The 22307-nt window shown below is 39.8% G+C and overlaps 1 protein-coding gene across 1 annotated transcript; it reads right to left on the bottom strand.

Moving 5' to 3' along the window:
* Positions 1-10384: 10384 nt before the first annotated feature.
* Positions 10385-13851, bottom strand: LOC149525327 (uncharacterized). Its single transcript, XM_089775987.1, has 2 exons — positions 13485-13851; positions 10385-12931 (listed from the first exon to the last, which is right to left on the bottom strand). The coding sequence occupies exon 2, from the start codon at positions 12904-12906 to the stop codon at positions 12121-12123; it is 786 nt and encodes a 261-aa protein (XP_089632113.1). The 5' UTR covers positions 12907-12931; positions 13485-13851; the 3' UTR covers positions 10385-12120.
* Positions 13852-22307: the final 8456 nt, after the last annotated feature.

The raw sequence follows: 22307 nt of genomic DNA, 5'->3' as shown, positions 1-22307 counted from the left end.
AAGTGTGGAATATCGCCAAGCCTCATTTGCATACCTAATGAGCCACCATTTTTTTCAGGAGAGGCTCTTGCGCAAGAAGGAGCATCTACACTGCCCCTTCTTGAACAAGAAAAACCCTCTTGCACAATGCTGTTCTTCCTGAAAAGTAATAGGTGTAGACATATCCCTAGTGACTTCAATGGGACTACCAGATGAAGGAGGATGGGGGGGTCTATAACCCAAATAATACAAGGGAAAACTATCCCATTTCTTTTATAAAACTTCTGGTTTTCCCAGATTTGAACCTTCCTATTCATCCTGATATTAAGCAAACATTACCTGTATTTTCAAGCTGTGCAGTCTCCAGTGATGGGGAGGGAAGGGATTTGGGCACTTAAACCGCTGCTATTAAAGATACTTTGGAGATTAAGTATTAGGAAACATTTGATGTAAACCTGTTGTTCTGCTGCACTTTTGCAATCTTCCTGATGTCACCTGAGTGCAACTAAACACAAAATTTGGCAGTGCCCATTATACATAACTCCTGCCAAGGATTCAGCAAATCCTTTGATCCGTTTTTTAAACTGAGGTGCCTGTAAGAACGGGGACCCTGATTTAGCAATTGGCTGCACACAGGCAGACCCTGGTGCCTATGCTGACTCAGTTACCAGAATGGACAAAAACATGCAAAAACAAGCACTTCTGACTTCTGAGGGATTAGAGCTGCTTCCGGGATCTGTGCCATAAATCATGACATCAAACACAGAATAGGGCAAATTCTGATTTCAGTACACACGTGCAACTCTATGAGGGAACTTCAAATACACAATGGTTCCACTCCACCCATACCAAACTAGTGTTGGCCTTTGTTTTTCCATTGTTGAGCTGCAGCTCTACATAATAGTCTCAAAATAGTAACTTCCTTCAGTATAACAAATTCATAAGGGTGTAAAATATACTAAAATCTCTCCCCCCCTCCCCGCCCATATTTCTCCTACCTCTGCAACATTCATGGCTGGTAATGGGTTAAAAATCTGCTGGAAAGTGTTGGCCATTTTAAGGTGTATTCCTCTTCCCTGCTGATTGCCCCTTTGACCTTTTGGGGGCCAGGGCAGTTCCAGACTTCATTCTTACTCTATTTCCTGGTCTCTCTCTGGCTGTGCACTCAATGTTTCCACAGCAGATTAATGACAGCTAATAATATCTGATATATCTGGACATTGCCACATAATGAGTTGCAGTCCCACTGGGTCCCTGAAGTGTCACTACTAACAAATTCACCAGAGCTGCACATAATTAGCATGTAAAGGGAGTGATCATGCAGTAAATCTGTAGGGGAAGATGGATAGCCCAAGAGGAAAAAAAATAAAGGAAAAATACTGTTCTTAACACTCCTTGCTAAATGTATGTTCCTTGGCATGAATATTTTCTTGATAACAAACTGTGGACAGGTTACCTTTACAGTAACATTATTCCTTCTATGGCTGATAGGCAGAATTTCATTATGCCACTGCTAATGTTACAATATTTCTGCAAAATGTCACCATATGTAAATGAGGAGAGGTTAAGGTTTCCTTCTTAGTTTTCTTTCAGGATGCACTGTCCCTTTTTGCTGGGGCCTGATTCTCTCCCCTGCTAGTTTACAGATTTGCTAACAATGAGCTGACTCTTGGGAACTCAAGCAAGGAGCGCTGGGACCTCTTCCTTCACCTCAGCACAACCAAATAAGAACAAAGAAACTGAGTAGATGACAGAACAGTCACCGAAGGACAGTTTGGAAGGCAGAATTTTAAATGGAGAGCCTGATCCAAAGCCTGTCACTGGAAAGTCTCTTGTTGATTTCAATGGACTTTGGGTGAGGATCCAGATGGCTATACTGATAAAGGCAAAGGCACAAGTGTACTTCCTGATAGTGAATTGGCATTTATATAAATACCTGAGTATTTCATAAATAAAACCAGTGCTGAAAGGTCAGGCTTCCTTTCAGGTGTTTTAAGTATGAAGAATCTCACTTTGACCTCAGCATCCAGGATTAGGATGGTTGGCTTAGTGGCTATAAGACCAGGCTGTGATTCAAAATGCTGGTGTTCTTTTGAGTATGCCACTGAATCTATCCTGTGTCTTAGTTCCCAACATATGAAACAAGGGTAATAGCATTTCCTTTCCTCACAGTGATGTTATGATGATAAAAGCCATTACTGACTGTGAGACAGTCAAATCCATATGTAACTACCTACATAATTGATTGCAGTGTTGCAGTTGCGTTGGTCCCCAGACGTGAGAGGAATAAAGTAGGTGAGGCAATATCTCTTATTGTACCAACTTCTGATGGTGGAAGGTACTAGAGTTCAATCTACTAGAGCTCTTCTTCAGGTCTGAGGAAGGAAGCAATGTCTGAGGAGCTAACTACAAATTGGGACAGATTGCTAAGCAGAGGGAGTAATGCATGTTGGTGGTGGTCACATGAAGTGTGCAAATGGGGATTAGATTGTTATGCATAAAGGGTTTGAAGTAGGCAATTAAGGGTAGCAGGCAGAGTGATGTGTTACAAATTGTTGTAATGAGCCATAAAACCAGTGTCCCTGTTAAATCCATGCTTTTTGGTGTGTAGCAAAGCTGTGAATTTAAATTCCCAGGCCTGTCTTTTGAAAGTGTTGTGCAGGTTTCCTTTGAGGACTGCTATTGAAAGATCAGACTAGACATGGAGTGATCACTTGGTGTTTCTGCCTTCTATTATTTTTCTGAGTGAGTTGATCTGAGAGCATAGTGATTGTCTGGTTTCACCCACATAGTTGTTATAGTATAGGTAGATAATGGAGACCCATACAGGGAGCTTAATAACGCTAGAAAAGACTCCCAATACCACATTCGCTAGAGGATATTATTGCTGTCTTTCCAGCAAATGCCCAAGGACTTTTTTTTTTAAGTTTATGCAATTTATGTAATTTTTAGTTTGTTTTGTTGCTGAATGGAGGCCTTTGGGAACAGAAACTTAAGATTTTACAATGAATTATTGTTTGTGATGGCTAACAAGAAAGCTGAATTTAGCAACAAAAGAAAAGACCAGGTCTATTATTTTATCAAAGAAACAGTCCAGTCTCAAATGCATATGGTGCACAGAAGCCCTCATATTTTAGATCTATTCCTATGACAGGTGAATGATGTGTAATTTACCACTTGCCTCACTGAAATTATATTCTTTTCTTTTCTTTTCTTTTGGAAAAATAAGTTCTTTTTAGGCATCTAGTAGTCACAGATTCATTGCCTTTTCAGTGGTGTCGTTCAGTATAACAAAATGCTCACACAATAGGCCTCTTTAGAGCTGAAGCATATCACCATGCATGCTCTCAAACTGAGTGTTTTAACCATTTGGTACCCCGATGACATCTGAGGTGACAGACACAGAAGACACAGAACCAGTCTATTTAATGAAGAATTCAGATATTTTTATGTTATATAGTCTTCCAAACTTTTTCTGATAAGGCAGGACTTGTGGTGAGTCTACAAATGCTGGGATCTTGACATTTTTACCCCCTTTTAAACTGTCGTATCTGAGAAAAACTCATTAATTCAATAACGCAATATTCATATGAAGTCAACCACTGTTTTGTCTATGGACTGGCTAGACTTTTAAAAAATATTACAATTAAAATAATATGTTGTTAATCTTGTGTGCAAAATAATGTTTTCTATTGAGTTCTCAATGTGACTAAATAGTGTGGGATTTGTTGCATATAGTGTGGAATTTATAAAGATGTGCCCTTATACTGAAGTTTTTGCAGGTGGAGGAAGGTGGAGGACATTCCAACTATTTTGGTCTTTATCAACCAAAATGACTTGGATCATATAGGACCTATAAAAGTCAATGGAAGGTCTCCCTGAGTGTTCCATTACCATTTAATAGATGATGGGAACAGGTCCTTAATTTTTATCTGGTGGTCCATCGTGAGGATGGACTGATTCTGGGTCCAGTCATCCAAGTCCTATGCGTCCAAGTCCTATATCATTGACTTCACTAAAGCTATGTCTACACTGCACCCCTTTTCTGGAAAAGGGATGCAGATTAGACACTTTGGAATAGCAAAATCCGCGGGGATTTGCATTAACATGGCTGCCGCTTTTTTCCGGCTTGGGGATAAGCCGGAGAAAAGCAGCAGTCTAGACGTGATTCTCCGGAAAATAAACCCTTGAAAGTAGGAATAAAAGATCCTCTGGAAAAGGGTTTATTTTCCAGAGAATCACGTCTAGACTGCCGCTTTTCTCCGGCTTATCCCCAAGCCAGAAAAAAGCAGCATCCATGTTAATGCAAATACCGCGGAGGATATTTAAATCCCTCGCGGATTTTGCTATTCCAAAGTGTCTAATCTGCATCCCTTTTCCAGAAAAGGGGTGCAGTGTAGACACAGCCTAACAGTTCTGTGGGCAGTGAACATGAAGAACAAATAGTATATTTGAAATGCTCACAAGATATAATTATCTTGGTGCTTTATGAGCTTTTCCTTGTGTTAGTAGCTTTAATGGCCAAATATGTTTTTGTCTTGAGGCCTTATTTACCAAGGATTTGGTGCTCAATGGGTTTCACAAGTAATAAGGTAGAACGGAGTATGTTCAAACTGAAAAATGATCATTTATAAATGGAACCTTTTACTCACCAGGTCTGCTACTTGCATATATGTAGAGTCACAGCTGCTGATTGGAGTGACAAAAGGAAGTTTTCGTGGTGCTCTTCTCTCAGTTCAAATGATGTTGCATAGGTGTCAATTAGAGTCTCATTTGCAGGAGACACAATGAACATATATCCCTTCTCTTCTTCACACAGTAAGACTCTGTCCATCTTTGGAATAGAGCTTCTGGTTTTTAAACAGTGATGTTTTAAGAATGTTTTTCTTATTCAGCTAAGGCAGAATATATTTTTGAGAAACATCCTACCTCCTTTTCCAACTAGTTTATAACACAATTTCCTGATGCATTTTGAACATTCTTCTCAGGCAAACTGTCCACTCTGTCCACAGAAGACAGATTAACTATATTAGAACTCTGCTAGCATCAATGGTGTGTAAACACCGTTCTATTCCCAATGTAAATGACGCTATTTGAATTCTATATCACTTTGCTATCTCTTTATATAGCCGAAAAAACCAGCTCATTGTAAACTTGGTGGTTTGTCTAAACAAGTTTTGTTTCATGTAAGAACAATTTGTGCTAGCTTGCATCCCAATTATGTTGGACAAATCTTCTACAATTTGTAATTACATTATTAGTTTAAATGAATCCATCCATGAATTAAAGTTGTCTTTTGGTTATTCATCGTAGTCTACAGACTGGTCTAAAAATGAGCAAAGCTTTCAGCTATTTATAATAGAAGCAGAATGACTAAAAAGACCTACTGTTTTTTTTTAACTTTGCATTAATGAGTTCATCCCAAAATACGTATGCAATAATACAGGAAATTAAGTTATAAATGTGGGGATGCGCTCCGAGTCACCATGAAAATCTGCATGCAAATGCATAATAATCACAAATCTACAATATTACAATATTAAAAAATACCCACAATTAAATTATCATGTGGAAATAATCATAATGTTATTGGAAACTCAATTATTATGGCAACCCTTGTCGGGGAATTAGCAGGCTATGGCAAAGGCAAGTCAGACCTGAATTCATCAAATATATATTATCACAATATTACATGTTCACTTCGATTCCATGCAAAGACAAACATTCTCACTCACTAGTATCTGCTCAATGCATTTGTATTATTCATGAACAACTCTGTGATCTATTATACATACAAAACTGATTGTACACTGCTTGCCGCAGGCTACAATGCAGAGACACAGAATTAATTTTATTATATACACATGCATGATAATTGTGTAGGATTCGGTCAAATATCAAACCCTGCTCCTGTGTGCCATTATTTTACTTTCCAAAAAGGGGTCTAAGGTCAGCAGCAATTTCTCTTTGGCGACAGTGAACCTCTTTGTCATTTAGAGTAGAAAGTTCCTGGTTACTAATGAGCCTGGAGCTGTGATGAATGGTCACATACTTCCCTGCTCCTCCACCCCCACCCACCAAAGGAAAAAAATAAAACTTTTATTGAGTCTGTCAACAATTCCTTCCCTCTCTCACACACATAAGTCATTTTGGGCTGTGGATAGACTCATCACTCTAGACCAGTGTTTCCCAACCAGGGTTCCACAGACCATCATCAGGGGTTCTGCGACAAATCATTGAATAAATAAATAAAATTTTGAAATACCGCAAACAATTCCAAATATCCCTTGAAATATCACAGGAATTTTTGTCCAGCAATTGGCAATACTGGAGTAATCTTCGTACGCTACCAACTGCTTCTTTGTTTTGTTTTGGTCAGTTCATATCTAAGGTTATATTTAATTGTATTGTGCCTGCCCTTCTGCTTCCCAGAATTCTCCGTGTTTCTAATGTTTTCTAGTGCACATTACGGTTGTTCGCTATTTTGTAGGTTTGTAGTCTTTCCACAGTTTTGTAACTAACGTTTTTACCAAAACTGTGGTTGTTTTCGTGTATCTAAAATCTCATGTATGTAACAGTATTTTCATACGGCCATCGAAAATAAAAAAAAATGTGGAACTATATGAAAAGAAGGTATGTCAGTGAAGGAGAGGACAGTGAAAATGAATCAAAATGATCAGAGCCAAGTACAAGTGAAACAGGAAGAGAAGTGACTGATATTAAAAAAATTCACCTTTACAATGACAGTTACTTGGCCATGATAAAATTCAATGAAGTGTCACTTGATGTGTTTTGGATTTCAATAAGAAGAGAGTATCCTGTGATCTCAGCAAAAGCAGTGAACATCATCGTCCAGTTTTCAACTTACCTCTGTGAACAAGCTTTCTCATGTCTTACAAACATTAAAAGTGAAGAAAGAAATCGTCTGCTGTCTGTCGAGGAAGAAAAGCGAGTGTGTTTGTCAAAAATTTGGCCAAGAATTCAATATTTGTGCAAAAAGAAACAAACCCAAGTGTCACATTGCAAGTAAACTTTATATTGACTTTGAATGTGAACTTTATTTTGATGTTTCAGTAAACTTCATTTTGATTCGATATTTTGATATTTGAACAAAAAGAATAGATAATACAAAAAAAACAGGAAAAATGCTCCAATTTTTTTTCTTACAGTGTAAGCTGACATCTATATATAACAGCTCTTTACAAATAAAATTTCTTGACAATAATTTAGCAGTAATTGAATTGTGCTCCCCGCTGTCAACTTTTTCTGGCCAAGCAAGCATTTTCATAGGTAGGGGTTCCTCAAAATATGAAAAATTATTTTAGGGGTTCCTCCATGGGAAAAAGGTTGGAAATCACTGCTCTAGACATACAAATCATCACAGATGGGATCTTCCTAGAATTCTTTAAGCAGATGGTCAGTACACTCAGAGAAACTTCCTTCCAGATAATGAGGGGTTTACTTCTGAGATTCAGGTTCTGTTGTTATTTCCATGGGGTATTGTCTACACTGCACACTGATTTCAGAATAAGCTATTCAGGAAGAAATATTCCGAAATAGCTTATTTTGAAATAGAGCATCCACACTACAGGGAAGCCTCAAAATTAGTCCGAGGCAAGCTCCCCTAATGTGGATGCACTGTCTTGATTTAGAGCTCCAGGAAGCACTGGAGAAAAATTACTTTGAATGGCCCCGGTGAGGAGCTATTTCTAAACAGCAGCAGTGGAGCATCCACACTGCAGCTATTTCAAAATTGTTATTTTGGAAGAGGAGCTATTCCTCGTGGAATGAGGTTTACAGAAGTCGGAATAAGCCACCCATTATTTCAATATTATTTTGAAATAACAGAATTGCTGTGTAGACAATCACATTGTTATTTCAGAATAATGCTAGTTATTCCTAAATAACAGTCCAGTGTAGACGCACCATGATGTTTTAGCAATTCCTTTAGAAGCACTCCTTAAAAAGCTCAAGTAATAAGGAAATGTTATGAGTGTTGGTATGAGGGCAGCAACCTTCCTCCTTTGGTAAAACTAATGGATTCATAACAAGTTTCAGGGGCAGGAAGAAAGTTGTTCTTATGGGGAAAATTTATCACAGTTCAGAGGAGACCCGAACAAGGCTTAACACCCCCCCCTCCCTTGAAAGTCCTGGTTCAAATCAAATTGAAAACATGCGAGACTTATAACTTCAGTAGGTTTCAGATTAAGCTAAAGCCCTCAGTAGAAATCTTAGAGGAGCAAGTATAACCAATCTTAGGGGAGCAAGTGGGACCTCTGGAACTTAGTGCATGAGTCTCTACCAGATGAGCTAAAAACCAGTTGGCTGTTAGCTAAGGCTGTAGAGTACACTCATTCTTTCTCTTAGTAAGTAGTCTAAGTGCCACTACGTGGGACAGTACACCACCCCCAGCAAGTGAGTGGGCTACACAGGGGGCCTTGTGAATTTAATCAACATTATATATATTATTTATACAGCACCATAAATGTATATTGCATCCCAAATGTGCAGGTACTCAAAACTCCTCAGAGCACATTTTAGCTCAGTTGCGGGCAAATTCCAGTCCACAGACTGGATCTGGTCTGCAGAATTAATCTTAGGCAGGTCCCCACGTATCGGGTGATCACCGCTTTTGTTGGCTGCAGATTGCCATTCATGGGCAATGGGAGTAGTAGGAAGCAGTGTCCCAGTCCGCCCTGTTTTCCGCTGCTCCAATTGACTATGAATGGTGATCCATGGCCAACGAGAGCTGCGATTTCCCAATACCTGTGGAGGAACAGGAAAATGTAACAGTGTTGGCCTGCTAGGGACTAACCCTGGCAGGCTGCCATTTTTTATTGCCCACTTCTGTTTTAGCCCAATGATCCCAAGGCTCTGCTTTTTCAAAAAATGTCGCTTATTTGTTCACTGCATTATTTTCAGTGGTAGTAATCAAGACACGTATTCCAGGAGCATTTTGATGCTAAAGTTACAAGAATGACACAAACAGTCCAAGTACTATGGAAAAATTCAGGACCAATTGAAGTTGAATATTTTGTTCATTTTTATTTTTACCGAGCAACACCCATCCCAATTTGAAATGGGTATAGACTAAAATGTACTACGGAAATTTTAGTGCATGGCAAGGAGGGTCCATATGGACACAGTGTGAAACAGGCTTAGTGAGGGGCACAATTACACTTCAGCATGCTGAGACGTATGGCTATATCTAGCTCATTGCATATGAGCATGAGCAGTGGGGGTTTTTTTGGAAAAAAATTAAAAAAGGTGCTGGTACTCCAGGAAAAAGTTGTTGACCAAAAAAAAAAAAAACCCACCTGGGTGAGACCAGAATTCCCCTTTAAGTCCAGCCAACTGCCAGACTGTCAGGTACTGGTACGCTCCGTGCTTTCCAGGAAAGCTCTGACTGGAAGTGCCGGTACTGCATCTGGAAGTGCTGGTACTGTGTACCAAGCAGAACCGTTACAAAAAAAACCCACTGAGCATGAGTATAAATAGCAAGATACCTATGGGAGCATAGCTAGCAACAACGTAGCTTAGCAATGATGAATATGTACCCTCGCAGTTCAGGAGGGTGTGTACTCAACATAGATATGTCATGTTCCTGTTGCTGATGCCTAAACTACTGATGCCTACATTGCAATTTATATTCATGCTGGCTCAGGTACGTGTGCAAGAGCTGGGAACACTCCTGGCTCATAGCTTAGATGTAATCTAGGTGTTCGTACAGAAGAACCCATAATGTGGATAGATGACATTTCAGCGGTTCAAGGTTGCCTCTCTTGTTAGTGCTAAGTTCAGCTATTTGTTTCTAATTCATGCAAACTAATACAAAAATAGAGTGAAAAATCATGCAAAGACAGTGTTTCATGAGATCTCTAGTCTGTCCCTTACTTAGACTGAAAATACACCAAGAATGGTATTTTGGTATTTCCTCTTCCAGCCAAAAAATACAAACATTAACTGGAGGTGAGGAGGGAGTGGTTACAAAGGCACATATTCCAATGTTAGAAAAAGACTGTTTAAATTCAGGAGAAATGTTGGTTTAGTTCATATGTGATCTGAATTGATTCATCCAATGCTATTCATTAGAAGCCCTAAACCAGAATCATACCAATGAATGGTCATATGGAAAGGAGCTGCAAAAACAAATGTTCTTGTTTTCACTCAATTGTCATTTATTTTGTGTGTGTCCATAAAGGCAGTTCATGGCAAAAAGTGCACACATACACACACACACACAAAGTAAGGCTTAGCTTCAATTTCTTGCCAACTATTAGACAGTATCTATTTTACAGGAGCTTCAGAGGGATAGCTGAGTTAGTCTGTAACTGGAAAAAAAAACCAACAGTCTTGTTATTTTACATGAGTTTGTATTATTTTATATTTTTATTATGGAAGCAGCCGAAAGACCAAAGAACTCTTGTATTAGGTGTTGCACAAACACAAAGGTTAACAGTCCTTATCCCCAAAGGGCTCACAATTGAATAGTTTGATACTTAGTACATTTATCTAAATAGTGTGCTGTGGTAGTGTCCTGTAGGCTGTGAACAAAGGAGTTTATTTGCTGCTGTTTTGCTAGACATCTACCTGTAGATCATTTTAAAACCAATGTAAGACTGTTTTAATGGCAGGTTCCATTAGGAAGGAAAGCAAGCCCAATGCACTGTAATAAAATATGACTAAAGGCTGCTTTAGTAACGTTGCTTTAGTGGTGGCAGCAGAGCCAGTGCATTGCTAACAGAGACTGCTGTCCCCTCTGTTGAGGCAAATGCAGGACTGCCCCTGAAGTAACTGGCCACCGAGGAAAGTACCGATTGCCTTGAACTTGTACTAGACATTTAAAATTAAACATTCCCATTCTGAAGGACTGAAGCATAGCTGAGGAGTGAATTCCCCAAGGTTATAAAGATGGGATGTACTCAGAGAACTAAGTAACACCACTCTACTAAAACTAGCACCGAGAAATTGTGCATTTTTGAAAAGTTATTTTAAGCACTGGCCAAGGCAACGTTTTGATTTCTGGTATTCCTTTTTGATCATTTCTGTTTAAAAACTCAACAAAAACTGGACTCATCTATACAATACAGTAATGAATACTCAAGAATGGGGGCTCATTTTGCTTATTTCTAGATGCAGATTTATGTTTTTCTTTCATTCTCCCTGGGCTTGTTGGTAGCTCCCTTAAAGACATCAGATACAGAGATCCCAGCACACAGTGTGAAGAATGTCATCTTTCGGTTTTCCTACATGTCTGATGGACCTGGATAAAAGTACTAACTGTCACAACCCCATAGGAACATAAGAAGGGCCATACTGAGTCAGAGCAAAGATCCATCTAGCCAGTATCCTGTCTTCTGACAGTGGCCAATGCCAGGTGGCCCAGGAAGAATTAATAGAATAGGCAATCACCATCTTGCCACTCACTCCCAACTCTGGCAAACAGAGGCTAGGGAAACCATCTCTACCCATCTTGGCTAAAAGCCATTGATGGTCCAACCCTCCATGAATTTATTTAGTTCTTTTTGGACCTCCCTGTTAATGACAGTTAAGGCACAAAATATGCTGCTCTCCGGGCTACTTCTGCCACCAGAAGTTAGCAACAGATAAGTCACTGTGTACACTTCTGATGTTCCCCTGGAACTGCCAGTTTGGGCAGATTATGGTGACTTTTTACATAAATGTCCTTGCTTACAAGGAGGTGGATATTCTGCAGCTAAACTAACAACATTTCTACGGAAGTTTTAGCAAGATAGTTGGCAGATTTTCTGCATTACATTTTCTGCAGGAAGAACATGTGATATCTGATCAAGCTAGCCACACATACACTTGGATTCTCCATTTTTTCTTCTCAAAAACCTTTGTCTCAAACATCCCTTGAAATTTTGGGCTGGAGGTTTTATGTGTTGGGCTTCTATCCACAGGGGTAGATTTTCTGGATTTTTATACAAAAAAGCACTAGGCACGTTTCTTCCAAATAAATATGCAGGAGTCAGGATTTAAATAGTCAAATGTTTCATTTGCTATGAGTACAGTGGGTGCATTTCCCCTTTGTTAATAATGGTGTCATCCATGCCATATGCTAGCTTGCTGTAAGTTCTAGCAATATCACACAGCTCTTCTCTACATGCAGTAACAGGACTATGGGGAGGGCGAGGCAGAGGTGGAACAAATGTGTTTCAACACTTCTTTCTTTGTATTTATTACTTGTCCATAGCATTCCTGCAACCTGGCCTGCTGCTGCTCAAGCTGCTTATGTAAACTCCTAATTGAGCGCAGAAGCAGAAGTCTCCGATACATCGCTACCTGGAGTTGATATCTCTCCTTTTCTTCCAGTTTTCTCTGTTCTATGATCCCTTTTACTTGTATGGTCCTCATCCAAGTAGTTTGGCCAAGGCTACAAGTGGCCATATCTTCCTTTGTGTTATTCCAGGTTAGTGCAGCACTGGGACTCCATGAACGACAGCAGCTGAGCAGGGAAGCAATATTTTGGGAGGCCTCCTCAGACTTTTTAGCAACCACTGCAGGCTGTAACTCTTCAGAATACTTATTGAGGTCACAGTGTAGGCTTTCTGGGCATGGAGATGATATGCCTACAGGCTTCAATGTACAGATTGCCTCTGGACTAGATGATCCAGCTAGTGATATATTTGCATCTGTTGAATGGTAGCCAGTGATCCCAGGGGCTATGTTTTGTGCCTTATTATGAGTAATAAGTTGTTGTCCAATGAGAGTTTTTTTACACTCTCTGTCCTTGCTAGATGAAATAGACAGTCTTTCCCTCTCTTCATTAGGGCTGCTAAGCAAATCATTTGCAGAACAGCAGTCAGCTGTGGAGAGGGTGTAACAAGCCTGAAATGGATATTTTTCATCATTATTTTGCATCTCCTCTTCATCTCTGGACATCAAACCTACCTTTTCAGCCATTTACTGCATGAGCTACCGAATGATTCTGTGAACAAAGTGGAAACAAGAGGATTTAATTTCCACACAAAACCAATGCAGAATGACATTTGAAGAAAGAAAATCTCTTTATAGTTAAGCAACAGAACTATTACTTTTCTAATAAAGCACAACCCTTGGGTCACTTTAGGCCATTTCTTGGTGATTTGCATTAGATGTTCTTGGAGACACAACATTAATCCAATAATAATTAAAATGATATACTGTACTATTAACATTCTCAAATCTTTAAAGCAAAGTGATCTATGCCTGCAGCACTGTGCATGCTGACTAATTAAAGAGAATACAACTGTAAATGGCTATTGTAAGTACTTCTCCCCATTTAAAAATACAGTGTCATTTATACTGATGGGAGAGTTAGCAGAATGGATCAGTTTTAAACAGAGGCCAATGTAGCATAGACAGCAGGTTTTGTTTAAGTGCCCCCGTAACAGAATCTGTCTCTTAACATTTTGTTTACAGCGGTATTCATTTTCCCTGTTAATTCTCTTTAACGCTACAGCTATATGCCAGCTAGTGATAGACAGGAAAAGAGCACTTACCGAGGTTGGTGGGGAAACCAGTTACAGTGCTCTGTGTCTGGGCATTGTGGTTGCTCCTATATGAGTCAGCAAAATCTGGCTTAGGAACACATCACACTGCAGACCCATCATCATCAGAATTCTTCTGTTCCACCCAGCAACAAGAGAGTCTTGCAAAATCCCACTGAGCCACCTGATTAGAGCTGTTTTATTAAAATACAGTTCTGCTCTCATAGATTTGTAAAAACATGAGAGTATCTAACTAAAAAGCCAAGGTTGGGGATCACTTTACTCAGCCTCCTTTTTTCTCTCAGCCTCAGATCCATTGTACTTGTTGGCTCATTCTAAAATAAATCAATAATGCTGCACCTGCTACTCCCTGCAGACAGCTCAGAGTATACATTTAGCTGCACATAAAAGAGGGCGAGGCATTGCTGACTCTTATGTACACATCAATTCATTATTCATTCTTTAAAAAAAATAAACATAGATAGATAAACTTTGCCTGCATTAACTGATTAAATCTAAAAATGAAACTAAAGCAAAAAGTCAAACAACAGTAAGAGTTGTGAGTGCTCAGCACCCACGAAAATTAAGCTTGGTTGCTTAGATATGGATATAAGCATCAAGTTTCATTATATTGGCCTCCATCTTGTGAGCAAGATTAGCCATTGCATGTAAGCAAATTACAATAGAGGATAAGCTTTTCTGTGTTGCTCTGATTGTATGAAAACCACCTAAATACCAAGTCAGGTTGTTTTTCCATTTGAAAAGCAAGAGGTCAAATTTACCCTTTTCACATGACTGCTACAGTAGATTTACATCAAGGATAAATTTACCCCAAGCCTGTCTTCCCTACATCTTTGTTACGGTAATAAGTGAAATAAAGGACAAACTCAAGCTTCCATCTAGAAAACAAAACAAATCTTTCTAGAGTTAGAAAACAGTGATTGAAGTTTCATCTTTCGCCCACATTTTCTCATCTTCTCTGATTTCTGCCACAGAATAACTTCAGAGGGGGTAGCCGAGTGAGTCTTTAACAGGAAAAACTTAAAAAACACAAATAGTCTAGTAGCACCTTAAAGACTAACAAAATACCATCTACATGTTTTGTTAGTCTTTAAGGTGCTACTGTAAGTAGGCTAGTTGTTGTTTTTTAAGAGAATAACTTGCTATTTTTCTTCTGCATTGAAGCAGAAAAAAAGCCGGAAAAAAGCGGCGAACATTTTTATTTAAATGCCGTGGGGGATATTTAAATCCCCCATGGATTTCCCTATTACGACCTGTGAAATTAACATGCCCCTTTCGGAAAAGGGGCCAGTGTAGACGTAGCCTTAGACTTATCTCTGAGTATCAGACACACCTGATTCTCAGAGTATCAGACACACCTGACCAGGTCTCTGGTTGCCATGTCACTGAACTGACCAAGGCTGGTTTTGGCCCTAAAAGAGCAAGAGGAGGTCCCATATGTAAGCTTGTGATTTGCTGAAAGACCAAATCAGACCAAAACAAACTAATAAATAGTGTATATAAGAGTAAACTAGCAGTACTGTTGTTATTATTCACACAGTAAAACCTTTGTTGTATGTTTCTATATGTTGCATGGATCACTGAGCAGAATTGTAAGCTTTGTAAGAAAAGCACCAGGCCTTAGTAAGTGCTTATATGACACTATACATTCTGTTGATCATCAGTAAACAATGCAAAAAGAGTTAATTAATGCATGAGAGATGAATGACCAAATAGATCAAGGCAGTATTCAGATAGTTGTGATGGTTAAAGCATGGGGTTGCTACTTCACACGTAAAGGTTAGGTCTGACATTTTGAGAAGCTGAGAAACTTTTAATAATCTCTAAGAATCACTTATGGAGTTTGTAAACTCTTGCTTTGAACTGAGGAATCTTCTCTCTTTTCCAGTGTTTGTTACTTTAGACAATATGCCTCCTGCGATCCTCATATCTTTTAGTTACGATTCACCAGCCTTATCACTGCACCTGAGGAGAACTTAAGCTTTTTTCCTTGTATGAGAGGTATACTGTGGCATTTCATTGGTAAAATTCAACTTTAAAAGGCCTTGATGTTTTGACTGAAAATTGTCCTCATTAACTCTTAACTGAATTCCAAAGAGTGCCTTGCTTGCATCTGGCCTCATTAAATTATGAAATGTCTCTGGGTGTACAGGTATGAATAAAGTAGTGTTAGTCAATACATAGCTCTGTCAACTGAGCAAACAAGTTATTTCAAGCATAATTTTCCACTGCCTGGCCTTTTATGTAGTTATTTGCACTTGGGTAAGGGATCATAAAGTGGTAACAGAATGCAGACATTCTGAGTTGGATACAAGTGAGGATGAGCACACAAAAGGCAGAACAATGATGAACCTGGCTTTTCAGACTTCTTGTATTGTGATGTCCTTTGCTTTTCAGAATCAGAACCTCTAGGCTCAGTCCTACAAGGTGCCAAGGACTTTTATGCACTCTCCGTCCCCACTGAGCTAAATGTGAGTTGATTGTGCACAGCACGTGGCAGGTTCAAACCCATAGGTTTTTGATTCTGCAAAGCACTTAAGCACATGCTTAAATAATTGTTGACTGGAGCCTTTAGGCGCTACACTTATATGTGGGCAACAAAATGGCATATGAAATTCAGTGTTGATAAATGCACATTGAAAAACATAATCCCTACTATACATAGAAAATGATGGGATCTAAATTAGCTGATCCCACTCCAGAAAGAGATCTTGGAGTCATTGTGGATAATTCTCTGAAAACATCTGCTCAATGTGCAGCAGCAATCAAAAGAGCTATTAAAATGTTAGTGACTGTTAGGAAAGGTATAGATAATAAGCCAGAATATATCATAATGCCACTATCTACATCCTTCATATTCCCACACCTTGAATATTGTGTACAGTTCTGGGCACCACATCTCCAAAAAGACATATTAGAATTGGAAAAGGAACAGAGAAGAGCGACAAAAATGATTAAGGTAATGAAACTGCTTACGTGTGAGGAGAGATTCAAAAGACTGGGACTTTCATCTTGGAAAAGAGACAACTAAAAGGGAATATGATAAATGTTTATAAAATTGTGGCCGATTTGGAGAAAGTGAATAAGTGTTAGTTACTCCTTTATATAATGCAAACACCTGGAGTCACCCAATGAAATTAATGGCATCAAGTTTTAAATAAACAAATGGAAATACTTCTTCACACAATGCACGTCCACCTGTGGAACTCATTGCCAGCAGATGATGTGAAGGCAAAAACTATAACTGGGTTCAAAAAAGAACTAGATAAGTTCATGGGGTGTTCTATCAATGGCTATTAGCCAAGAGGGGCAGGGATGTAACCTCATGCACTGCATGTCCCTAGCCTCTCGCTAAAGGTTGAGAGTGGTTGATAGGGAATGGATCATGTGCTGATTGCCAGTTCTGTTCATTCCTTCTGAAGCACCTGGCACAGACCAGTGTCAGAAGACAGAATGCTGGCTTAGCTGGATCATTGCTCTCACCCCGTTTGGCCATTCCTATGTTCTTATCCTAGCATGTCACATGGGAACAATTAATAATAGCAAAAGAGGAGTCATTCAAGTTAGACTTTGCAGATCCCATTCTTTTGTTTTTCTCCAGCTGTAATACCCCTCCTTATTTTGTCCCTTTCCCATCTTCCCTCCCTTCATAGGTGTTGATCTTGTTTTTATTTAAATAAAAACTTGTTATTGAAGTTGATAGTGTAAATTAAATTTATATGTATGTATCTAAACAGCACTGCAAAATAATAGAAATGGATGGGGCAAATATATTAAAAGATATCTGGAAAGTTGTGAATTATTTTTATGTTTGGGTTTGTGATGCGGCAGATAAACCCCACACTTTCGCAGATGTGCCGCCACTGGCGGAAGCATGAGTGTTCGTGCCGTGGCCGGAAGCTGTGAGCACTGTCGCCTCTGGTTTCCAGGCAACCCGGCTGGGGGAAGCTCAGCGAGTGGGAGAGGAGCCACACGGGGCGTGGGCAAATCCGTGGTCGCACCGACGCTACAGCGCAGCCTTTAAATATGGTGTGCCCCAGACTCCAGGGGGTGAGACCGGAGGAGGCAACAGGGACTCCAACCCCAGAGATCTGGGAGGTCGAGCAGGAGGAAGGCCCAGACCCTCAACCATGTCTAGCTAGAAACCCAGGAGGAGGCTGGATGCCATTGTGGACTCGGGAGGCCAAAGGAACAGCTGAATGCCGGACACGGTACTCGGACAGGGCGAAATAGTAGGGGACGTCCCGCTGGAGTGGTAGGAAGCGACCCGGGGAAGGGGTTCTCTGAATCCTGTGGGCTGACATGTTATGGGCGGTGTCCCCATTAGCCAAAGGGGGAAACACTGAGAGTTTCCCCCTTTTTTGGGCCCTGGGTCAGGACCCAGTGGAGAGGGAAGGCCCAGGTCCCCCTACCTCCGGCAACTGGAAGCACTGGCAGTGGGTAGGACTATTGTATACAAGATGGTTATGGACCCTGGTGGTGGGATAGATAATAAATTGTATAGGTGTAAGATGGGATAAAATGGCCCCGCCCCCAAGGGGTGACAGAAAAGGGGGGGTCCCCTCTTCTCACCTTGAGAGGAGGAAAGAAGGGAAGAGGCCCTACAGGGTTATTTTGTGCTATTAACTTGAATGCACTGACCCTGAGTACTAAAGAATGTGCAGTGTTTTGTAGCTGTGTTGGTCCTAGACTAAAGAAGAGCTCTTTGGACATACAAAAGCTTGTCTTTTTCACCAATAGAAATCGGCACAATAAAAGATATTACCTAACCCCTCGGGTCTCGCTAGTGAAAAATATTGTATTAGCTGGGACTGCAATTCCAATTTCATACTAATTGCTCTTAAAGATCAAAAGTCACATTTTAATTCCTTAATGCATAAACTCACATTGCTCCAAATGAAATCAATGAGAGCCACATGTGTTGCATCTGAGGAATGAATTTTCCCCTTAAGATTTTTAAAAATCTTTTACTGAACAGTAAATCACTCATAAGGCAAAAACAAAATCACACTGCTCGCTTGCTATACCCCCCAAATAGCCAAGAGGTAAAGGGGGGTCTGCTTTAAAATATGGTGCAACAACCCCCAAAGGGCCATCTGCCAGTCAGATTGACTGAGCACAATGCATTTTGGATGTAGCCTCTCCACTGAGGCATATCTGGTAGCTTTGAATGCTCAAACAATGTAAAGGGGGCAGCTCGCCACCCAGAATCTGGCCCTTCATTTATGTAATGCAGTTTTCTGGATTTTTCAGCTGTTGACAGAAGCATCATGGGAACTCTGCACAGAAATACATTGTGTGCTGTATATATAACATGTTTGCTTTTAGCCAAAATCCCCCAGCATGAGAAATATTCAGTGTCCTATAATAAATAAGATGTTTCCAGTCAAGCTTCCAGTAAAGGAGTATTAAAATAAAACAAATACCTTGTTTCACATGGTGCACACTAGCATTTTTATTGGTGGTCTCAAATATTTATTTGGCATGGAGGCCAGAGATGGGCAAAGCTCACAAGGTGTGCATAAAAGTCATTTCTGGCTAGGCACACAAAAATTCAGAAAGGTGTCCACATTGTCTGAAACCTCTGAGTTTACAAAACTGGACTGGGAGTCTTGTGAGAATAGGCTGATCCAAGAGATGCCCAATATTTCTTTTGGACCAAAGGTCTAGAGACCCCAAAACAACGTTCCTTGTGATGTTTCCACACCTCCACTACTGACCGCACTTGGATCCACATTACATGGAATTTTAAACATATTAACTTGATTTGTCAATGCAAGAGAGTGAACTCCTTATGGCAAAGCTCATTTCTCGTGTCTGTTTGGAAAATACCTGCCATAAACTGGGAGGCAGACACACTTTCTGGGCCCCTGGGCCAGGTGGGATGGGGGTGGCTTTGCACTTCCAGAATAGGTGGGACGTGTGTCCCCGTCTCTCCATCAACTTTTAGCATCACCCCAAGTGTTCTGTCCAGTGCTACTGCAGTGATTTAATTGGTCTGGATAGCAGCTGGGGAGCCCCAGACTCTTTTGAATCGCCAGGCCCACTGATAGACCTGGCCATAAAATGTACACTACCAAAACAGGTAGTGAATGCTAAATAAAAAAAATAACATCACTGTCCAAAGGCTCTTACTATATAAAGCCACACTCAGAAAATCCAAGAATCATATCTTTATAAAGCCCACATGAAATCAGTGAGACTTGATACAGGCTCAGTAGTCCACCTGCAGGTATCAGACTGCTGGATCAAGGGCATGAGGAAATGGGAAACTAAACCCAACACAGTAGACTTCTGATAATCCAGAACCTATGGGACCTAGGTGGTGCCGGATTATCAGATATGTTGTAGTATCAGGAGGTACTATAAGCTGGTTATGTATATACCGTATACAATATATACTGTATATAAAGTGTTCTTAACCCTTTTTATTGTACATACTGTATACAGTATACTGTAATGTTTTATTTTTTTTAACCCTTTTTTACCCTTTTCACTCAGTTCAGCTGCTGCCGCTGTTACCATCAAAATGCCGGACTATCAGGAGTGCCGGACTATTGGATTCTGGACTATTGGAGTTTTACTGTAGTCCTTTTTTAAAATGTGAAAATGGTCTGAGTTTGAATTTGGTTACAATTGTGAGAACTCTTGACTTTAGCCACTCCTAATGCAGTGTGAGCTCTCATTAGCTGTAGATGGCTCTATTGGGGTCAGGAAAGATGCACAGAGGAGTGAAATGGGGATGGTTTCTCTGTCTCTTCTGTGGATCACTGGGAGATGGATATGACACTTTCCGTTGACTCCAGTGAGTTTTTGGATCTCTAGGGATGCCAACTTAACACACTTAACCAATATTTCATTTTCCCTCTTAAATCTGGTGACAAAGTAGAATGGAACATAATGTGTTTGCTGAAAAGGAATCTGGTTAGATGATGAAAAACTTAACTTAAAAAACAACAAATAGTCCTGCAGTACCTGAGAGACTAACAAAAATGTAGATGGTATCATGAGCTTTTGTGAGCACAACCCACTTCTTTGATACCTTTTACATTTTTGTTAGTCTCTATGGTACTGTAGGATTATTCATAATTTTTAAAAAATTTTCAGTTACAGACTAACACAGCTACCGCTCCAAAACTGCTGGATGAAAAATATTAGTGTTGCTTCAATGGTAGATGAAAAACAGAATCTAAGATATCAGTGAAAGCTTGTCTTTTTCCTACAGTAAAATATTGTAGTTTATGAATAGAAAAATTAAATATGACCTTCACCAGTGTGACAGTCCTGCCTCATTTATTTTTTAGCTTAATCTTGCTGGGTGAATATCATTTTGTTCAGTGAAAAGGAAAATGGGGGAGGGAGGGGAATAAGTAATGGAAAATAGTTTAAAATAGGCAAATCACATGGATTAGTTGTTGCTATCTATTTCTTATGAAGAGAAGATGGAAAAGTTATTTCCTTAAAAAAGACTGATCCTTACAAAATATTTGAACGGTCTCCAGTAATAAAACACTTAAATATATTGCTCAAAATATATTTAATTTAATTTGTCAGCAACCCCATTCCTGACAAATTAAAACAGGAAATAATTATAGTTTTCATAATCTGGTGGTTGAATTCAGGACATGAAATATAATTTGTGGATAACTCACAGGTCTCGTTATTGTTCACATCCAGTAGGTGCTGAGAGAAAAATCCGGTTGCTAAGGACTATGTAAACACATGATATATATTTTGATAGTTCAGTCTTATGTTTACTTTCATATTGACTCTTGATCATGATGAACCAGCTGATGGATAGACAAGGAGAAAATTCTAAAGCAGAAAGAATAATAAACAGACCTTTATGAGAAAAGGAGAAAAAAGAAAAATGTAAAGGAAAAACCTCAGGAAACAGGGTTAAAACAAGGATGGACAACTGAGTTTGAATTCACTGAGAAATGGAAATGCACTGAAATATGATCACAACTTAAAATAAACCTCACAGACCTTTTTTAAAAACCATTTTACTTAGTTTTGAATTTTCTGCTTTGTACTGGAATGGCCAAAAGGGTGAGCTGGCACAATATTTCTGACCCTGACTCAGGATCTAGCCTAGTACAGTGAAGTCAATGAGAGACTTCTGTTGATTTGAATGGGTGCCAGTGAGGCAACATATAAGAAAATGAGTTTTTAAAAAACACCTGTAGAATAATATTCCAGTTCAAGTGCCTAATGAAAAAGTTGTGGATAAACTCAAGGTATATATATGGGTACGTCTAGACTACACCGTTTTTTTGACAAAAGCTGGCTTTTTATCGAAAAAACTTCACCTGCGTCTACACTACCGCTGTGTTCTGTCGGCAGAAAATCGAAAGAACGGGGCAGTTTTGTCGATGGTGGTAAACCTCGTTTTACAAGGAATAATGCTATTTTCTACAGAGATCTGTTGAAAAAAGGTACGTGTGGATGCAGGGAAGAATTTATTTAGAAAATAAAGGCCTCCAGGAAGAAGTCCTGGTGGACACTCCTGCCAGAGCTTTCAACTCTATTATTCCTTCTTGTAGCCATCTTTAAAAGGCACAGGCACCCAGGAGTAGCATTGTGGCAGCAAGCCAGCTCCAAGCAGGACCCTGACTGCTCAGCTGTTCCTGGTAGGCCCATTACAGCCATGACACAGGCACAAGCCCCTCAAGGCTCGCACCAAGCGAGGGGCACCAAATGCTGGGCACCATCATGGTCTGGCCCCAAGATCAAAACCCTCTTGGAGCTCTGGTTGGAGGAGGAGTCTCTGCAGGCCCTGCAGTCCAGGAGGAGGAATGCGGACATTTATGC

The sequence above is a fragment of the Pelodiscus sinensis genome, chromosome 2 (genome assembly GCF_052426305.1).
Source record: "Pelodiscus sinensis isolate ZL-2025 chromosome 2, ASM5242630v1, whole genome shotgun sequence".
Lineage (NCBI taxonomy): Eukaryota > Metazoa > Chordata > Testudines > Trionychidae > Pelodiscus > Pelodiscus sinensis.
This window is presented reverse-complemented; position numbering and strand designations above follow the sequence as displayed.